Source organism: Anabrus simplex, chromosome 14 (assembly GCF_040414725.1).
Source record: "Anabrus simplex isolate iqAnaSimp1 chromosome 14, ASM4041472v1, whole genome shotgun sequence".
NCBI lineage: Eukaryota > Metazoa > Arthropoda > Insecta > Orthoptera > Tettigoniidae > Anabrus > Anabrus simplex.
The window spans coordinates 5097364-5119957 of record NC_090278.1 but is presented as its reverse complement, the minus strand read 5'-3'; the positions used below and the strand labels follow the sequence as shown (position 1 = coordinate 5119957).

General features: G+C 36.7%; 1 protein-coding gene across 2 annotated transcripts in view; it reads right to left on the bottom strand.

The window, feature by feature from the left end:
• LOC136885710 (protein O-mannosyl-transferase TMTC4) overlaps window positions 1-22594 on the bottom strand; it is a 140049-nt gene that overhangs the window by 88201 nt on the left and 29254 nt on the right. For both annotated transcript variants that reach the window (XM_067158427.2, XM_067158428.2), the window contains 3 exons: window positions 19933-20112; window positions 17272-17595; window positions 8662-8870 (listed from right to left, as the gene is read on the bottom strand). In XM_067158427.2, the coding sequence (XP_067014528.2) occupies window positions 8662-8870; window positions 17272-17595; window positions 19933-20112 (713 nt within the window). The remainder of the gene's footprint in view (window positions 1-8661; window positions 8871-17271; window positions 17596-19932; window positions 20113-22594) is intronic.

Below are 22594 nucleotides of genomic sequence, written 5' to 3'. Positions count from 1 at the left end.
TCTATGTTGGCTAATTTATGACCTGTGGCAGTCATGTGTGATCCCATTGCTGAGAATCTTCTATGTTTTTCAGCATTCACATGTTCCAAATATCTAACTTTAAAATTGCGGCCAGATTGTCCTATGTATGTATTCTTACATTCAAAGCATGTGAGTTTATATATTCCCGAATCAAAAAATTTATCTTTTTCCGAGAGATTTATTGTATCATGGTTGAAAATACTATGTTTCATGTTGTTATTGGTGGAAAATGCAATTTTGAAATTTTTTCTCTTAAATAAATTTGTTATTACATGAATGTTTGGATTATTATATGTGAACTTGATATATTTTTCAGTTTTACTAGGTTCGACTGCTAATTTAGATTGTTGCTTCTCCGAAAATTTATTAATTATTTTATCAATCATGTTATTGTTGAAACCATTCAAGAGGGCTTGTTGTCGGATAAACAACAGTTCTTTATTCCTTTCAGATTTGGATAAAGGAATACTAAACGCTCTGTTAACGTAACTATAATATGCTGATGTTTTCTGTGCCTCAGGGTGTAACGAGTTGTTCTTGATAGTGGTCAGTGTGAAAGTGGATTTTCTGTGTATTTTGAAAGAAAATCCTTGTTCTTCTCTTGTTGTGACTATGTCCAGAAAATTCAGTGATCTTTCAACTTCTTCTTCTAAAGTGAATTTTATATTGGAATCCAAATTATTCAATATATTTAAAACTTTATTGCTATCGGTGAGTCTGTTATCTATTATAGCGTAAACATCGTCCACATAACGTGTCCAAAAATCCAAACCCTCTATTTGATTAATAATTTTCGTGTGTTCCAAATAGTCTAAGTATATATTAGCCAATATTCCTGATGCTGGAGCTCCCATTGAGAGTCCTTTTTGTCGGTAAATTTTATTATTAAACGTAAAATAATTTTGATTTAACACGAATTTTAAAACATTAATAAAATCTTCAATTTCTGGTATGCTTACTAATTTGTTCTTCGTTAAATTCTTCTTAATGATTCTGATAGTGTCTTCTACTGGAATGTTTGTATACAGGTTGGTTATGTCAAACGAACATGTCGTGTGAGATGATCCAAGTTTAAAATCTTTAACTAGATTGCAAAAATCCACTGAGTTTTTGATAGGTGTTTTACAATGAAATATGTATTTACTTGATAAGAAATTATGTATAAATCTAGAAGTTTTATAAATGGGGCTATTTTTTAAATTTATGATAGGTCTAATCGGTTCTCCCTGTTTATGTAATTTCGGTAGTGCTCTCGCAGTCGGGAGTCTAGGGTTCATATTTATTAATGTTTGCACATCATGTTCATTAAACAAGAAATACGTGCTTTTTAATAGTTTTTTAAGATCCCTCTGAATACGTGATGTCGGGTCTTTATCAACTGTACTAAACGAATTGTTATTAAAAAATGTTTCTGTTTTTGCAATATAAACATTTCTATGTACGGCTACAACTGTTCCTCCTTTATCTGCTTCTGTGATAAGTTATTTAGTTTGATTTTTTGTTTCAAGTTATTAACCGCCTTGTTGGTGCCTCGAAGTGATTGTAAACCTTTTACTAAAATAGGAATTTTCTTCTTAGCTTCATACCTTATGTCATTCTGTAAGTCTACAGGTAGATTCTGTATTGCTGTTTCTGTTTCAGCTAATGTGGTGATTAAATCATAACTTTTGTTTGAACTTGGCCAATTGAAATTAGGGCCTTGACTTAAAATACAGGTTTCTTCTTCATTAAATTCTATCTCAGACAAGTTTTTAATTGGAGGTGGATAAACACTATCATCAAACGTAACATTAGGAACTAACCTTCTTTCTTCTCTATTAGATGCTAAATTTTTCAACTTAAATAATTTATTATCCAAAATTTCTTGTTTCATTTTAAGTGTGTTCTCCATTTTCTCATTGATATGTTTCTGGAAAGAATCCCAAAGAAAAACTATAGTCTAATCATCATAAGTTTACTCAAATGAAGGTCAATAAAATATGGTTAAAAAGAGAAATTCAATTTATGTATAAGAGAAAGAAACTTCTTAATGAGAAAATGTACTTCGCGCACCTCTCAGCACCACTGAACTTGCTTCCTCTGCAATGGGATTCTTTCCAGAAACATATCAATGAGAAAATGGAGAACACACTTAAAATGAAACAAGAAATTTTGGATAATAAATTATTTAAGTTGAAAAATTTAGCATCTAATAGAGAAGAAAGAAGGTTAGTTCCTAATGTTACGTTTGATGATAGTGTTTATCCACCTCCAATTAAAAACTTGTCTGAGATAGAATTTAATGAAGAAGAAACCTCTATTTTAAGTCAAGGTCCTAATTTCAATTGGCCAAGTTCAAACAAAAGTTATGATTTAATCACCACATTAGCTGAAACAGAAACAGCAATACAGAATCTACCTGTAGACTTACAGAATGACATAAGGATGAAGCTAAGAAGAAAATTCCTATTTTAGTAAAAGGTTTACAATCACTTTGAGGCACCAACAAGGCGGTTAATAACTTGAAACAAAAAATCAAACTAAATAACTTAATTATCACAAAAGCAGATAAAGGAGGAACAGTTGTAGCCTTAGATAGAAATGTTTATATTGAAAAAACAGAAACATTTTTTAATAACAATTCGTTTAGTACAGTTGATAAAGACCCGACATCACGTATTCAGAGGGATCTTAAAAAACTATTAAAAAGCACGTATTTCTTGTTTAATGAACATGATGTGCAAACATTAATAAATATGAACCCTAGACTCCCGACTGCGAGAGCACTACCGAAATTACATAAACAGGGAGAACCGATTAGACCTATCATAAATTTAAAAAATAGCCCCATTTATAAAACTTCTAGATTTATACATAATTTCTTATCAAGTAAATACATATTTCATTGTAAAACACCTATCAAAAACTCAGTGGATTTTTGCAATCTAGTTAAAGATTTTAAACTTGGATCATCTCACACGACATGTTCGTTTGACATAACCAACCTGTATACAAACATTCCAATAGAAGACACTGTCAGAATCATTAAGAAGAATTTAACGAAGAACAAATTAGTAAGCATACCAGAAATTGAAGATTTTATTAATGTTTTAAAATTAGTGTTAAATCAAAATTATTTTACGTTTAATAATAAAATTTACCGACAAAAAGGACTCTCAATGGGAGCCCCAGCATCAGGAATATTGGCTAATATATACTTAGACTATTTGGAACACACGAAAATTATTAATCAAATAGAGGGTTTGGATCTTTGGACACGTTATGTGGACGATGTTTACGCTATAATAGATAACAGACTCACCGATAGCAATAAAGTTTTAAATATATTGAATAATTTGGATTCCAATATAAAATTCACTTTAGAAGAAGAAGTTGAAAGATCACTGAATTTTCTGGACATAGTCACAACAAGAGAAGAACAAGGATTTTCTTTCAAAATACACAGAAAATCCACTTTCACACTGACCACTATCAAGAACAACTCGTTACACCCTGAGGCACAGAAAACATCAGCATATTATAGTTACGTTAACAGAGCGTTTAGTATTCCTTTATCCAAATCTGAAAGGAATAAAGAACTGTTGTTTATCCGACAACAAGCCCTCTTGAATGGTTTCAACAATAACATGATTGATAAAATAATTAATAAATTTTCGGAGAAGCAACAATCTAAATTAGCAGTCGAACCTAGTAAAACTGAAAAATATATCAAGTTCACATATAATAATCCAAACATTCATGTAATAACAAATTTATTTAAGAGAAAAAATTTCAAAATTGCATTTTCCACCAATAACAACATGAAACATAGTATTTTCAACCATGATACAATAAATCTCTTGGAAAAAGATAAATTTTTTGATTCGGGAATATATAAACTCACATGCTTTGAATGTAAGAATACATACATAGGACAATCTGGCCGCAATTTTAAAGTTAGATATTTGGAACATGTGAATGCTGAAAAACATACAAGATTCTCAGCAATGGGATCACACATGACTGCCACAGGTCATAAATTTTCCAACATAGAACAAGACCTGACCATCATAAAAAAGTTAAAAAAAGGGCAGCTTAATTAACACATATGAAGACCTATACATTCATCTAGACCAACTTGTAAAAAAAAAAAAAAAAAAAAAATGATAACCTTAATGAGGCTGTAGAATATAAGAATCCATTATATTATCAAATTCTAGTATATCTGAAAATGCTTGAGAAGGATCACGAAAAAAGAATTGGAATTTCTCCACCTACAGATAGCCCTACAACTTATTCCTCCTCAGTTGAAGCTATAGGTGACAGCAAGGAAGTTCTTGACACACCTATATCCCCTGCTCCTCCACCTCCTCAGGTGCAAGAGCAAGGAAGAACGCATCATCAATATTACACCCGGCGCAAAACTGTGAAATAATTACAGGAGTTACTGTTCCAAAGGAAAGCAGCCTTAATAAGATTTGACAACTAGGAATTAGTTATATTTTCATCTACATTAATAATAAGAGCCGCACTGTGATATCAGGATTTCTTCATTTCGATAATTACTTATAAATTGTATAATTTTTAATTTTTAAATTGATCTTTTTTCATGAATTATTAAGAAAAGAATATTTATTAGGACATATTCTCTATGGAATATTGTACAAGTGTTTCCTTGACGACTGCTTTCTATTGTAGAAATAATTTATATATTTTCTCTTGAGTTATTTGTTTGTTTTAATGTTGTCAATCTTATGTTAATTTTAAGGACACTTCCTCTAAAGCATTACTTTGTCAATTTTATATATTTTTCATCTAAACAGTGTTATGTGGCTGAAGATGTTGATAATATACGAAACATGTACCACTTTTGACCATTAAAAATTGCCTTAAGCAATCACTGTATCGACTAGGTGGAAAATAAATAAATACTTAATTGTGAATCTATGTTGATATTAATCGCAAGTAACATCGACCCATGGTGTTCCTCACGTAATGGTACCAATCACAGGCAGTCTCATAGTTCTAAAATCATCATCCCTTGGTCGCCTCTTAGTACAGGTAGGGGATACTGTAGGAGTTTTCTTACGACAGCCTACATTGGGGTTCGAACCCACTCGTCTCCCGAATGCAGAGCTTGGCTCCATAGCCGTAGCATTTTAACACACATGGCTGCTCCACTCAGTGATACTATTACTGAAATATAATTTTTTAAATGTGTTGATCCACAAACAGGTATTATCAACATCCGTAACACTTGAGAAAAAGACAACTGAAGAGGAGGTGATAATTCCACATCAGATTCATCATTACTACCTTGTCTGGCACTTTTTGTAGTTCAATATCGTCCCATATATATTCTTCATCTTCCATATCAAAATATAGCTCTCCGGATTCACTATTTACCCTATGAGGTAGGGGCAAAAGATATTTCTAGGTCGACGCCCCAAACAAATATCATTAAAAAAATTAAAAAATACCCTTTGAGGAAACATTCAATTTCTTTGTCAATAAGAGATGAACGTACACTTCAAAGCGCCACGTGGCTCCACATTAGTGGGAAAGATATTTCACTCCAATAAAGCCAAAATAACATCAGATCGCTTTCGGTGAAGTAGACACTGCACCAAAATGTATATGTACGGATTTGACGGACAAGGCACGGCGTTCAATAATGCATATATATATATGGGTCTGGCATTGAATGCGTTAATTTAAGTACAGCCCCAGCATTTGTCTAGTGTAAAAATGGGAAACCATGGAAAAACATCTTCAGGGCTGCCGACAGTGGGGTTCGAACCCACAATCTCCCAAATGCAAGCTGACAGCTATGTGATTCAAACTGTGCAGCCACATGCTCGGTATATGAGTATTTGTTACAGGGCACAAAAGATCAAAATTAGTCTTCACTTTGTTGCCTTATGCATTCTTCAAACATAAGCCATTTTGTGATTATTTTGAGTTCAGTTGTACCTCTACTTTGATTAATATCTTTCAATAGTGAGGCACAATTCCTCATGTTTAAGAAACATAAATGGATACGAAATGAAATGAACATGTGATCCGGCCACTTAAGAGGGGATGGAGCAGTGAACTTTCTCTCGCCTGTTTCCCATGCACTGCCTTGCTGCAGTGTTAATCACAACTCAATGGTATTCACTCAGAGCACCCAATAGCCTGGTAATTAAAATTTCTCTGTGAGCTACCTGAAAAGGCCAGGCAGCTGATGCATTGCCGACTCCAGGTATACTGTGTATAATTTGCATAATATGTTGTTTTTTAAGTGGAAGTGCAGGGATGGTTGAAATATCACATGGTAAACTAACAAACACACAGCTGGAAGAGCCTTGGAAAAACAATCGCATTGAGCTATGTACGGTATATCAAGAGGAAAATAACCAATGTCATCAACAAGAAAATCTTATAAAGGCCTATCACAATAAATTAAAAATTGCTCCTGTGTCAATGGTCTCTAGTCTGTTTTATAAATGAGGTTAAAGTCATCCAACTTTTAAAGAGTCCATGGGGGATGCTTTCATTATAATCAGAGGAGTCATGAAGATTATTATTATTATTGTTACGGAGATTTCCGTGGTAGTTAGAGGTGAAAGAAGGTGCGGGTGTGAACAGGTCTCAAGCTACGACATTAGAGTTCATGTAAAATTTAACAAGGTTATATTTTCTTTATAAAATCAAAAAAATAACAAGCATGGCAGGTACAGAGTAGCAAGGCCACTATTCGAGAATGTACAATTACAGAGTTACCGGATGGGCTCCGAGAGCCAAACCCACAATACTTGAACAATTAGCCCAATTTTACAATATACAGGAATTCAACAAAGGGGCAGAAGACCCCAATCATGCCCAGGAGCACTTGCTCCAAAATTACACAGTAAAGCCTGCTCGAGGCACACAGAAATCAAATTTCAAAAGAGCAATACGCTCTCAATGTTCTGGCCTATAAAAGACCGCACCAAACTTGACTTTCAAGCTGTCCTCTAAGGACATAAACACAGGGGTAAGATACCCAACCTACTGAGGCCTATTAAATGAGAAAAGATTAATTACATTGCCTCTAAACTACCAATTTGAGAGGAGGCGAACTGCACTCCTAATGCATTTGTTTAAAACCCTAATCTGGCTCTAGGCCACTAATGCAAGGGCTAATCCCATACTACAGAGGTGACTTTAGAAAAGAACAATTTACATTACATTAGGGAAGAATCGGTTGTGAGAAATAAGTTCACCTCAACACAATATGAGTGGGAGCTCGAGAGGATTAAGCACTCTCTATCCCAATATGTAGCTTAAAGGATAGAATAAATACAAGGTATCTTTACATTTTAGGGAAAGTTACAAGGTGGAAACGCTTCGGACCCGCCCCGAGAGCTAAACTGCTGAGCTAGCAAGAAAAGAAGTTATTATACGGCCATTACCTTATTGTTAAACTGCTGCCCGAAGAAAGAGGCGCTTCCCGCCCCCTGCTATGTACTTTACACACTGGAAGATGGAACAGAAGTGGCCCAGAGACCCCAAAATCAGCAGTTTATATACTCTCGCGGAAAGTTCGAGGCGTTTCAGGGAAGAAAACACCCGCCCACAATCACTTTATTGGCTAGGGTACAGCAACATATCCCCTTTGGAGAAGATACACCTGATTGGTTAGAAATTAATTTTAAAAATTCGGGATTGGCTAAATACAAAACAAGGGGAAAGAAAGGGGTATACAGCCAACTTAAACAATAACAGAAAGAAATTTAACAAGAAACAAACTTTTGAAATAAAAATTTCTCCAAAAAACAGTTCTTTCACTTCGCACTAGGGTGCACTATTGTTGATCTTCAGTAGTGTCCTCTAGAAGAGAAAGTTCACACTTCTTACAATAGGGAAACAAAAATGCGTCGAAAACGACCCAGTTCAGAAACTACAACATTTCCCAGTAGTGACATCTTCTGAGAAACTTGAAAATTAATACCGTAGATAAAGTTCAGACTTCCTCCAGCAGAGGAGTTTCAATTGGCGCAAATTTTAAATAAGCGGCGTGGAGGTGTGCCGCCCGGTACAATTATTATTATTATTATTATTGTCTTTTTAAGAGCTATCTGTTTCAAGAGATACTCATTGCACCTGAACAGATATTAAACATGTATCATCATTAAACAAACTGAGCAAGGTGGCCGTGTGGTTACGGGTGTGAACTTGTATTCAGGAGATAGTGGGTTGAACCTCTATGTCAGCAGCCTTATGATGGTTTTCTGTGGTTTCCCACTTTCACACACCCGCAAATGCTGGAGCTGTACCTTAATTAAGACCACGGCCCCTTCCTTCCCATTCCTGGCCCTTTCCTACCCCACTGTCGCCATAAGACCTATATGTATCAGTGTGATGTAAAGTAACTTGTAAAAAAAAACTTATTAACAAACAATGTGTAATGAAATTAAAGAAAAAACAAATGGCTTCATTTACCAAGAATGACTGTATAAAAATTTTAATTTAATTTAAAATTTCACCAGGAAAGAAAGGTGAATGGACATAGAAATGTATTTTTCTTAGCTCTTACCTTTGACCCTGTCATCACGATTGTTTAAAAATTTTAATTTAAGCTTTGAAATTTCATGTGGGAAAAAAGAAGAATAAGCACAAAAATATATTTTCTCTTACCTGCGACTTCGTCCTCTTGAACACGAAAAACAGCGCCAAAGCAGGACTGTAAAAGCCATCCAGAAAGCAAGTGCAGCAAAGATGCGTGGATCTACTGAGTGTTCTAGAGTTACAAGAGGAAGGCAGCCCATCGACCAATCAAAACACAACCACAGCGGACACACAAGTAGCCAGGCATTCAGAGCATAGATGTAATTGTATGTGAGAATCTGAAACACAACAAACCTCACTTACATTTCGTTAAAGAATTCTAGCTTGAAACAGGACAGGATTAAGATAACCCACAATTAATAACCATTATTATCCCGGCCAGTGAAATGAACTTTTAAAGGATTATGATATTAAAGACAAGAAAGGATAGAGTAAGAACGGATATGTTAAGAGGATGGAAGAAAGGATACTAAAGCGGACGATGGAGACCCAGATGGAAGGAACGACGGTAAGAGGACTCAGGATCAAGAAGAGTATGATTAAAAGAAACATGGATTGGAATACAACTGAGGAGGAACAATCGTGACTGGATACAGGAAGATGGAAAGGTGCCAGAAACATCCCAAACCAACAGGAGTTGATGAGGGAAATTTATGATGATGATATTAAACTGTCTTCAAGCAAGGTGGGTGGTCAAAGTATTTCAAACCAGCCCATAGCCATAAGAAAGAACATAAAACATATACCACGAGAGTAAACCAGCTGAATTGCATTGCCAAATCCAATTAGCTAATTTGAGAGCTATTATTCCCATGTACTGACTGGTCCACAACATGAACATACAGTAATATCTTGATAATCCAGCCTCTCACGGTGGTTTTTCTAGCACAGGGTGGAGAGACACACTGAAAATGGCATGTAAAGTTCCACCTGTAAGAGCTGTTCTGGGAAAGTTCCTTGATGGTAACCGCTGCAGAAGATGGAATGAGACTAAAACATTACCTCACATCTTGGATTCTGCACCTTCAGTGAAGCTCTTCGAAACACCAGACATCACAACATCAGATAGTCCATAGCACAGACACTCCGTGAGAAAGAATTTCAAGTGTATGAGGAAGTCCATGGCATCGGAATAAATGGCAGCACGAGAAGGACAGACATGATCGCCATTAAAGCGAAGAAAGGACATATATTAGACCCCACAGTAAGACTTGAAATGCACTCCAATCAACCAGACAAAGCAGTCAGAGAAAAGAAGACTACAGTGCCATATTATAAGAATAAATATGAGCTGGGCTACGTAAAAGTGAGGGTTTCATGATCGGTGCGAGAGGGACCGTCCCTAAGAAGACGACAGAGCTGATGATGACCTTCAAGATCAGTTCCAAGGAGTTCATCGACTGGGGACTGAAAGTGCTCAGGAGTTCCCTCTTGATACTCAGACATCACTTATATTCGCCACACTGAGACATACTTTACTTCAGATGTTTTCAATTTTGAATGAAATTGTTTTTGTGTATTCTTTGTCTCAGACAGCCTTTAAGTGGATGAAGATTTTGAAAATAAAATAAAAATAGGATGTATAGCCTATAAATTCTGGTTTTATAGAAAAGAAATACTGTACATATTTAGCCCAGTCATATGTCATTGGCACGAAGGTTATCTTTGCCAATAATTTGTTTGTAGAACAACTTAGGTGGGTTTCTTTAAACCATATGCACCAGCCACCACGTTCATTGACACTGACAGGAATCCACCAATTTTCTAGTACGCAGTCTTGGAGTTTAGAGTACAGTGGGTGATCTACTGCACATATTATCATGGGAACTGTTTAATATTATTCAGAAAATCCATCCCAATACACTAACAGAACAATAAGTACAGGTAATGTAAATATTTACTCAGCTAAAGAACCCAACACGAGGCATGACAGTTCTAAAATACGGTGTATCACCAATAAGCTGTGAACTGTAATAATTCCATTAGAATGCGAAGAGCAAAATACACACGTATGTCGTGCTGGTTCGTCAATGAAAATCCTAGATCAACAGTGGCATGCCTATTTGTTTCACCTTCAATGTATTGTGCTATAGCATCACCTAAGCGCTGCCTGAAAATAAATTCCCTACTTTGGAAATACCACAGCTAGGGCTTACTCCACTTGTTTGTGAAAAGTTATAATTAACTGGAAAATTCTGGTCATATATTCAGGCCCAGTCAATTAGTGTTGGCTACTGAATGCATGATTCGAAGCAGTGTATCGATTCATTCAAGTGTCCGAGTGAATCGATTCACAGGAACGGCGAGCTCACGGCACACGATTCAGCTTACTCCCAGTGGACAGTGCTGAGTGGCGCACTCGCTGGACATTGACGGGGAGCCGAGCTTCCGCTGCAGCGAGACAGGGAATCATGGCACATCGAATGAATCGTGAACGAGCGCGGCTCAGTGAGACACAAGATACACACGGCTCACTGGACACGCGGAGAGCCGAGCTTCCGCTGCAGCGAGACTAGGGTTGCCAGATGTACGGTTTTGCCCGGAACAATACGGTTTTTTCTCATTTTGTTCCGCGTACGGTGCACCCTTCAAACCGTACGCCCAATGTTCCGGTTTTTTTTAAATATCGCGGTTTAGACAATAGTATAGTATCGAAAAAGTGCGCGGTTATGATGAAAATATTCTGTATTCTGATTTCTGACCAATGATCTGCCATCACAGTTGAGAACAGCGCCTCTGGCAGTGTGCTAGCGGTACTAGCGGACATGTAGAGCATGAGTCTCCTGCATTGTGATCGGAAGCAGGACGTGTGCGGTAAACAAGAAATTGCTCTCTCATAGCGTTTCCCATTAACAGTGAGGTATTTCGACGAAAAACTATACATTTGTAACAGACTTATAGACTTATATGAAGATGCGGACGAAAGTGCTATAAAATGTCTCAACAAATTTATAACAGAATTTCGGAACATGGTTTAATGTTGTCCCGGATTTCAAGCTATACTGCTGACACCACAATTTCTAATTTTGGGAAAAACATTCTGTATTTGTACACCTAAAGTCAGAAAATCCAACCTTGGTCAAGTCTTAATTGTTGTGCAAATGTTGTTCACAATTCATGTAAATCTGGGATGAATTCTATGTCAATTGATATTGAAATGTTGATAATTAAAGTACCGGTATTCGATTAGTTTTCAAATTCAGCAAAAAGAGTTTTACACTTAAAATAATTATTTCAGTTTCTTAATATTAAATACACTAATTTGTTAAGACCTGTGCCAACAAGATGGCTTTCTATAAAGCCTGTTATTGAAAGACTGCTGAGAAACCTCCCAGCGATAGTATCTTATTTTTCAAGTGTTAAAGACTGTCCAGTATTCATTAAGAAATATTCGTTAGGTTCCTCAGAATCAGATTCTGGTAAGCAAACACTTCTAGTAGAATTGTATCTACATTTTCCGATACATTTAGCAGATGTTTTCAATAAGGCAGTTCTTAGTCTTGAAAAGAGTGATCTGACAATCTGTGAGGTATATACTGTTATTAAAAGTTTGAAAATGCAACAGGAACAGAGAATGGGGGGAAATACATTTTTGGTTACAAAGTGACTTGCACATTAAGTAAATTGAATTATTTGTTTACTGGGGAAGTTAAGGTCTGTGAAAATGATTTTATACATGCCTATGAGGTTTGTGTTAAGTATCTATGTAAATGATTTGATTTTAGTGATGATTGTAATCTTTATTCCCTGATGAATTGTATAACTCTAAAAAAACTCGCCTCAGTTCAGCAAGATTTCAAAAGTTAGTGGAGACACTAGATTTACAGGAAAAGATGAATATTGATGATATGTGTTCAGAATTTGTAGAAATAGTCAATTTGATTTTCTAGTCAGAGTGGTGTTGGTGAAAAGCTAAAACTAGCTGTCCTAAGTAAAACCATGCCAGATAGGTGGGTATATATCACTGGTTTAATTGGCCCAGAAAAACTGAAGAACATTTTGATGGTACTTAAGTCTGTCTTAAGTATATTTCTATCGAATGTTTATACTGAAAGAGTATTTTCAGTAATGGCAATAAAATGGAGAGATGAGAAAAACAGATGCTCAGTAGATTTAATAAAAAAATGAACTTCTTGTGTACTTCAATTATGATGAGAATTGTAAGGAATTTTTCAAGAAAGTTTTGTTGAATAAGAAATTGTTACAAATTGCTTCTTCAAGTGACAAGTACTTGTGAACTGTAAAGACTAACGCATTATTAGTTTGTAATAAATTAAGTACCTACATATTTCACGCTGACGCTGTTATATTATTACCGGTATTTGTTTAGTCTCTTCTCTTAATCATGGCTATGGTGCCTTAATTTAGCGCTATATGGCAAGGAGATGGGAGTGTTCCTTATTTGCCTTCCGGAAATCTGGCAACCCTAAGCGAGACATACAGTGAGCCATGCTACACTGAAAGAATCGTATGTTATAATGGACTCTCGAGCTCAGCTCATTTGAAAATAATACCCATTTGCATTCACTGTCCTCTTCTTACAGGGAGGTTTAAATAATAGATGGATTTATTTACAGTGTTAAAAAGGTAGTCACAACATAATTCTGAAGTAGCTAGTAAGTAGGTAGGCTATTAGGTTATACTATTTATTAGTTTAATGAATCTTAGTATTATAACTTAGTTGACATTTGACAATTAAACTCTACTCTAGCCTGCCCTATGACTATGAGTCATGCACATGACCACTCAAAAGTACCTGTTTTATATTGGGAAGAACGGCTCAGTATTTTCTCAGTTCATATGTCACATCGTTGTACAAGACTTCAATCATATGTGGACAGACGCAATAACAGTATGTTGAATCAGAAAACCAGCGGACTACTGTACATCTCGGGTAGCCTATACAAAATATGACGATTTAAAAAAATCCTCAGCTGATAGAAAAATACATATTTTCAAAAATGACTGAGTGAGTTGTCGTGCGGTTAATATCGCGTGGCTATGCGCTTGCATTCGGGGGATGGTGGGTTCGAATCCCACCGTCGGCAGCCGTAAAGATGGTTTTCCGTAGTTTCCCCATTTTCACACCAGAAAATGCTGGGACTGTACCTTAATTCAGGCCATGGCTGCTACCTTCCTAATCCTAACCTTTCCCACCCTGCGTCGCCGGAAACCTTCGATGTATTAGAGTAACAAGCATTTTTTCTAAGAAAGGAGTTCATAGTATGAAGACCAGATGGCAGCTGCGAGCACTGAATGCTGTTGCTGCTGTCTTACCAGCACATACTACACAGATGCAGTAGGAGCGGTGACCAATGAGCCGTGAATCGGATCACTGTATCGATTCAATAACGTGAACGGAATCAAATGAATCGATTCAGTAAAATGAATCGAATGTCCCATCACTACAGTCAATGTGCTGCTCACCCTCTTCACTGACACTGCTTTTACTATCACATGAATCATACATGCATGGGGTCACAAGGAACTTCTGCCTATTACTCCTGAAATCAGAACCTAAAACATCTAGCAAACTTAATTTCATAATTACAGAGGAACCTCAATTATACGTTCCCGGAAGCTACATTTTCCCGTACTATTTGTTCAAATTATGTGGTCCCGCGAGCATCCTAATTAAATCTCATTGTAAAAATCCCGCATTATCCGTTCCTTGAAGAAACGATTTCTAGGATCAACCGTCCAGAAATTTCAGTCCCATCAACGCTAAATCCTCCAGAACACGTTTTTCAAGAAACTGTATCTCACGAAAGGACGGCTACGGCATACTTACAGATCTTGGTGTTAACGTCCCATCATTGTGGTGATTTGAGGAAGTACTGTACAGAAAAAGCAATCGGCGGTGAACTTCCATAAGGGACCATCTTAGCATCACATTCGGGCGATATTTTTTAGAGATTCCTCGGAAGTCATAAAGCAGAATGTCCACAACTGGAAGGAATCAGAGCACATTTCAACAGCTCTACTTGAAGATTGAATGAGTCTCATCAAATGTTCGTACTTGCAAAACGTCTACATTATGTCCAGGGTTAGATGTTAAACTTTTTTACTTTTTTCGAGTGTAACTCCAAACAGGTTTTCAGCACTTCCCTCGGGGCACTGTATAGTCCCTGGGCTTTCAGGCAGGAATCAAAACTGCTCCTACTTGCGTAACATAATTTTGTATTTTAATATTATTGTATACGATTATGTTATCAAGACCAGAACAGATGTTACACCTTACATACATAAAATTATGCAAGGTTTTGGGATTGCCTATTACTGTTTTTGCCCTAATATTATAAGACTGGGAATTTCACGTTTTTGTATTAAAATGTTATAAAAACCGCAGTCATTTTATCTGCACATGTTACATTTAAAAACTTTGTATCATTTCGCGCTCATACCGACTTGTACAGCGAGTGCGCTTTCCAACTGAGCTCAATAACGAATAACTGTAATTTTGGAGGAGTTAATGATATTTATTCTCTTTCCAATTTGATTGTGATTAGAGATGGGCAGAGCTGAATATAATGCATTCAAGAACTTGACAATCAATACATTTCAAACCATATTCTCGAATTCAACATAACTTTTAAAACTCCATGTAGGCTTAATTTACATGGTACAAGATTTCCATAAACTGACTACGAACAGTATACCGGTGATCAAATTACAAGGGAAGATTTAAAAAAAGGGATTTTGCCATCATGTTGGACGCTTTTGTATCTAATGTGTTTTATTTTATTAGATTAGAGAATTAAAAACTACTTGTGGTACATTGTTGTTTGGCTTGGCATTATGGGTATTAGATTTGTCAAAGAGTTTGGCTGATCAAAGTTGTTGAATTGAAAGAAGTTTTCAGAGGAAACTGAAAAGTTTCCCCGGTAAAACTGAATGTAAAGTTTCGAGATTTTTCAGTCACGTAACGGTAATTAATGTTTTAAGCCGGCCCCTCGGTCAAACTTGCCTGCCTCTCACCCGGAGGGCCCGGGTTCAATTCCCGGCCAGGTCAGGCATTTTTACCTGGATATGAGGGCTGGTTCCAGGTTCACTCATTCTACGATTACCTTTAATTGAGGAGCTATTTAATGGTGAGATGGCGACTTCAATCTAGGAGACCAGCAAGTATACTAGCCGGCCGACTCTTGAGGAATAATTTTAATCTAAACCAGAGCTGGCGGGATGAGTGGTCAAATTTAACATCTGGAACTAATGCTCATGAGCTAAATCCAATTCAGAAAATGAAGGGATTCGACCTCCCAAGAAAACTATGGTGTCGCCTCAACAATTTCTTACGCCATAAGTGGGGTTGGATGGATTCTCCAATGTGTGAATGCAGTGAAGAGGAGCAGACCATGGACCACGTCATCCCGTGCTGCCCTCTTCATGCTTACTCCAGAAGCCCCAGTGACCTGTTTCATCTTTCAGAAAGTGCTGTAGAGTGGCTGAAACACTTGGACCTGGACTTATGAGTTTGTAGTCATAATCATAATATGATTAAATAAATAAACTAATCTAACAAAAATACAAAATATCCACAAGGTATGAATTAAAATGACACAGTTTTATATACCTACCAAGCCATTTCAAGCACTTAAGAAGAAACTTCTAAGGAAACTCATTCTTGAATTCAACAGCAGTGATGCTATAATCAAACATAATTGGACCAAAGAACTACAAGAACAAAGACATGTTCCATACAGAACCCATTTGGATGTTTTTGAAAAACTGAAAGTTATAAAGAAAGCTGAAATTATCAGAAATCGTGCTGCTGCTAGGAAATACGATATAGATGAATCTTGTATTCAAGATTGGAGAAAGACCAGTATTAAGCGCCCGAAGTTCAAATACTTTGTTCGTGGGTAAAGATGGCATGGGATCCTATCTCTGGTGACCTCATCTGGAAAAGTTTCCAAAAGTGCAGTATTTCTAATGCTATGGATGGCAGCAAAGGAGACACTGTGTGGGAAAGTGATGCTCAAAGTGATGGTGAATGCTCTGAAGTTGGTACTTCTGACGATGAATGAATTCTGAAACTATTTTAAATTCGTGAAACATACATAGTGAAATGACATTTTTGTTCTGTTCTGTAGCAAATATCGTAAATAAATCTGAGTGAAACTTTTTTTTTTTTTAATTTTGACCTTTAAAGCATAGGGTGCGGGTATTATTCAGGGACAAAGAAGAGATGATTCAAAGGGCTCAAACATTTGTTACTGAAGTCAATGCGCATATCACACGGTTTGCCTGCCCAAATCATGCTAATATTTAGAAGGCCTTTTTTTAGCTAACAGTTGTTTAATGTGGTGCTCAGATGGGTGATACCGAACAAAGAAGAAAAGTTGTACAAAAATCAGTCGCAATTCAAATCTTGAAGCGATGAGGTGGCTGCAGAATAAACCTGAAACTGAAGGCTGGACGACATACATAGAATAACAATTCACAGAATGAAGACCAGACGGGAGCAGTGAGCATTGAACGCTGTTGTTGCTACCTACCAGTACACACAGATGTAACAGGAATGGTGACTAAAGTGTGCCATGTATCGGACCACTGTATCAATTCAGTAACATGACCAGAATCAAATATCCCATCACTGCTCTTTACAACATTTAACATGAGTTACAATGGACTTTAAACTTGTGCTCAAACCCCTTTGTTACATGGCTGAAATCTTACCCTTGTAAGAAGACTGCCGGCAAAGGAAGCTGGATTATCCACTTTCTGGAAAACTGGTGGAATAGAGCCCATGATCCTCCAGCGTAGCAGTAACAGGCTTACTCCGGTAGCCAGTAGTACGACCTGCCTTGTGAACAGTGGGCCCAACATGTGCTGCTCCTCTGCCCCGTTTGTACTATCTCCACTAGTGTCGTCACTGCTAGCTTCCTTTTTCCTCCTCATCTTTGGATTGAACAACTGATAGACTTGGTGCCACACGTAGGCTAACAAAGTCAGTGGATGTATCTTACTATGAACGATGATGTCGTATGCACAGCATAAACCCTAGAACAAGTACAAAAGTAAGTCAACAAAATGACCATACACACAAAACATCAGTCCTCAGTAAACATGCTGAATCTTTCTGTGCAGTCAACACTGACACAGTCTGATATCAATATAACAAAATTCTCTCCAGAAAAATTTTCAGTATGAAAAGTGTAACATGCTTTTTAAAAATTTTAAATAATTTGTTTTTTAACTCCTTTGCTGTCTGCCCAAGTACGTACTCGGGCTCCCCATTACCGCTGCACGGTGTCAGCCCGTATACATACTTGGACTTGTGCAGCTTTGCCATTAAATTACTTTCCATTGTAGTAAAGGTGTGTTGGAATTATTTCATGTGGTTTTCCTGTGTTCGTGTGTTCTTTGTACCATGTAAAAAAAAAATTCTTACAATTTGTCCAATGTATGATGTTTCACATTGAGAACATTTTAGTTTCTATATTGAGTTCAATTTTTTTTTTTTTTTTTGTTTTTTTTTTTTGTTAAGGGCTTTACGTCGCACCGACACAGATAGGTCTTATGGCGACAATGGGATGGGAAAGGCCTAGGAGTTGGAAGGAAGCGGCCGTGGCCTTAATTAAGGTACAGCCCCAGCATTTGCCTGGTGTGAAAATGGGAAACCACGGAAAACCATCTTCAGGGCTGCCGATAGTGGGATTCGAAACTACTATCTCCCGGATGCAAGTTCAAATATTTATTGCTTTGCGTAATGCAGTGGTGGTTGTAGATTAATTAGCTGTTGGTCGTATTGGTGCAGAATGCTATTTTATCATTAAGTTTCATAAAAATAATGAAGTCCCTTTGTGGGTGGGAGTGGTAGAATGACACCCACAGTATTCCCTGCCTGTCGTAAAAGGCAACTAAAAGGGGCCGCAGAGGCTGTCAACTTAGGAGCGTAGGTTGGCGACCACAGGACCCTTAGCTGAGTCCTGACATTACTTCCACTTACTTGTGTCAGACTCCTCTTTTTCATTTATCATATCCGACCTCCCTCGGTCAACTCTTGTTCTTTTCTGACCCCGGTGGTATTAGATTCCCGAGGCCTAGGGAGTCTTTCATTTTCACGACTTTCATGCCCTTTGTCTTTCTTTGGCCAATGTCTTCATATTTCAAAGTGTCGGAACCCCTCCATTTTTTCTCTCTCTCTGATTAGAGTTATATAGAAGATGGTCGCCAAGTTGTAAATCCTCTTAAAACAATAACTACCACCACTACCAAAAATAATGAAGTTCATAAATTGGAGCTATTGTGTTGTGATGCATCAACTTAAGGCAATGAGGAGACGAGACAGGAGTAACAATTGAAAAGATGATGATATTATTATTATTATTGGCTTTATATCCCACTAATTACTACTTTTATGGTTTTCGGAGATGCCGAGGTGCCAGAATTTAGTCCCGCAGGAGTGCTTTTTACGTGCCAGTAAATCTACCGACACAAGGCTGACATATTTGACCACCTTCAAATACCACCAGACTGAGCCAGGATCGAACCTACCAGGATGGGGACAGAAGGCCAGCGCCTCAACCATCTGAACCACTCAGCCCGGCTGGAAAAAATTATTGCAAGAAATCAGCTTCATTTCCCATATCAAAATTTATTTACATTAAATCGATAAAAGTAAACTTCCACATGTTTGATATTATATATTTGCTTTAAGCAAATTAATTATTTGTAGAACATGGTTCATTCCCTAGGAACATCCTCAGCTACATAAAATTGCTTAGGTGAAATTACACAGAATTTATTTCTTCTCAAAAAAAAAAACATCTTAATAGTACCTTTGCTATGCTTAAAACAAAACTCATTTTAGAAAAATTTAAATAGGTGGGGAGGGTTGAATGTGGCGATGAAGTGGGAAGGGAAGATGGATCTGCTTATGTTCTAACCTAATTCCTATTCACTTAAACAGATGTTATAATTTTAAGTATTTAGGACTTGAATATTATATAGCAATTATATAGCACTCCCCACCTATTTTAATTATTTTTATCTTTTTAAATTTTAAGATGGTTTTTTGAGAAGATAATAATAAAGCTATGTAATTTCCCCTAAGCAGTGTTATGTAGCTGAAGATTTTCCCAAGGAATGAAACATGTTCTACAAATAATTAATTTGGTTAAAGCAAATATATAGTATCAAACAGGTGGAAGTTTACTGGTATTGATTTAATGGGAAAGATGATACCGTGTCCTTATTGAAGGTACAGCCCTAGCATTAGCCTGGTGCAAAAATGCAAAACCACAGAAGACCATATAAGTACTGTGTTGTCAGGTGTTGTTTCTCTATACAACTTTCTTTAAAGAAGATATACAAAGGAATATACTAATAACTTACTATAACCGTAATTCCTTGCTCCTTTGAGAACATGGCTAGTCCGCAGAGAAGCATGCTGGCTGCGAGCATGAGAGAGCTCCGCAGTCCCCCGTGGTGAACTACAGCATTGCAGTATGCAAGGAAAGCCAGGCAGTAGAATAAGGCACACAGCAGATCAGCTCGACCAACTACACCTGCTACCTATACAAATACAGAAACGCTTCAGTTGTTATAAATAAACTGAAAAATTATGATGAATTATGATGAATCTATTTTAATACTTGCACACTTTCATCCAAGTTTTCTTTATCAATTCCTTAACTTAATATTTTTTATAAATGTTGGTCAAAAATTTTCCAATTCTTTTATTGCTGAACTTTAATATTCAGTGTAAGTTATGGAGAATTATAATTTTCAAAATTATTCTAAATAAAGTGTTAAGACATATTTTAAAAGAACCAACATTAAAAACCCCAATGGGTTCATTGCTGTTAAAAATAAATGTAAATTCTATGAAATGCTCTCAGCAGAGAATATTTTGTGAAGAATTGCCATTAAAAATATTTTGTGACTAAAAAAAGATGAAAAATATATTTTAAATGAAAAACAAAAGACATATTTCAATGAAAATTACAATGCAGAATAAGGAATATTTTCAGTCATAATTCTGCATAAACCAACACTCAAATGTTTGTTCCAGTATGACATGCTTTGAAGCAAGGAACAGTTAAAGAAGACAATTACACTGAATCAACCTACAAACAACAATTATTATTATTATTATTATTATTATTATTATTATTATTATTATTATTATTATTATTATTATCATCATCATCATCATTTTAGGAAGGCTCGGCTTGTGCCGGTAACATAATGGGCTGACTCGGCCTAAGCAAGGAGTCACCCTCTTGATTATGAAACTACAGGTACATATATGTACAAATATTTACAGCAGAAATAATTACAACATATACATTTATTCAATAAATACAAACAACTTCAGACTTCTTATGCCCCCGTTTTGGGAATCTGTTCTTCGGTATTACTGGAGCCTGGATCCTCATGCTGTTTGGCATGAGTCAGAGGAAAAGTCGTTCCTAGGAACTTCCTCACAATGTGGCAAGTGCTCAGGAGGGTGGCTTTCTGTAGTTCTACATGTGTGATGATGCAGGTTTAATGCGGCCAGAGAGCTGTGCAAGCATTTTGGAATAACACCGGTACATGATATTACTATTGGAACTGTGGTGACTGATTCTAGTTTCCACAGGCGTTGTATTTCTATTGCCAGTTCTGTGTATTTTGATATCTTTGTGGCTATTGTTGTTTGCAGATTGGAGGTATTTGGACAAGCAATTTCTATAAGGGATGCGGATCTTTTTGATTTATCGATTAGAATAATATCTGGCCTATTGTTGCTGAGCGTGACATCAGTTATGACTTCTCGGTCCCATAGTAGTTTATATGAAGAGTTTTCGAGAATGGATGGAGGTGTATATTTCCAATATGCAGTTGATGACTGAAGAAATCCACATTTTACCAAAAGCTTCAGGTGAATGATTTTTGCTACCTGATCATGTCGGTGCTTATAATCGGTGTTCGCCAAGTGTGGGCAACCAGAGATGATGTGCTGTATGCTCTCTGTAGTTCTGGAACAGCGGCGGCAGTTGTCTGAGACAACTGTTGGATCCTTCATGATAAATCTACGGTAGTTCCGTGTAGCAATTACTTATCTTGGATGGCCAGAACAAATCCTTCTGTTTCTGGGAAAAGACCGGAGTAGGTCAGCCAAGCGTGCGACGCAGGTTTGTCGATATGAGGCTGATCCAGTTCATGGGGGTATTTCCCGTGAAGAGGTTTTTGCTTCCACATGCCCATATATAATATTATTATTATTATTATTATTATTATTATTATTATTATTATAGCAGCTTCCTCTGTGGATTCGTGGTAGAGTGTCGACCTCTGGATCCCAAGATAGCAGGTTCAAACCTGGCAGAGATAGTCGGAACAACTATGAATATTAGAAATGTTTAAGCAGCATTTTATAATTATTCTAACTAGACAAACAAGTCACTGATCATGAATACCAACCTCAGATATTTCATAGAAATTCATCATCATCACTGGCATGACAGCCCTTTGTGGGCCTTGGCCTTCTGAAGAAATAGAAATTACCTAGTTATAATGGTAATTTAACTTCAACTCTCCTCACATATAAATTATAAACATAAAAGTTTTCCACCCAATCAATACATAGTTATATTTACACTGCGTGTATTTACATTACATGGGACTAGTTTCAACCCTACTCGGGGTCATCATCAGCCATATTTAAACAATACACAATATTTGACGAAATCCTAAAACATGTTTCCAAGCATAAAGAACAGTATGAAACAAATATATCATTAACACTATGATGTGTGGTAGAATTGCTGTGGTGCTAAAAATGTTGCATATGAAAGTGAAATATTACGAGTGGCAATAGGTGAGCAATATATATTACAAGTACACAAATTTGTTAAAAAGGTACAAATGAGATGCTATGTTAAAACATAGAGCATGTAACCTTCCAGAATGCTCACGAGACAGCCAGGTCTTACGTAAGCCAGAAAGGCTAGGATATAAAAGACCAAGGTCAGGACCACTCTAGTAATGTGATCGCTGCCTGGGAGACTGA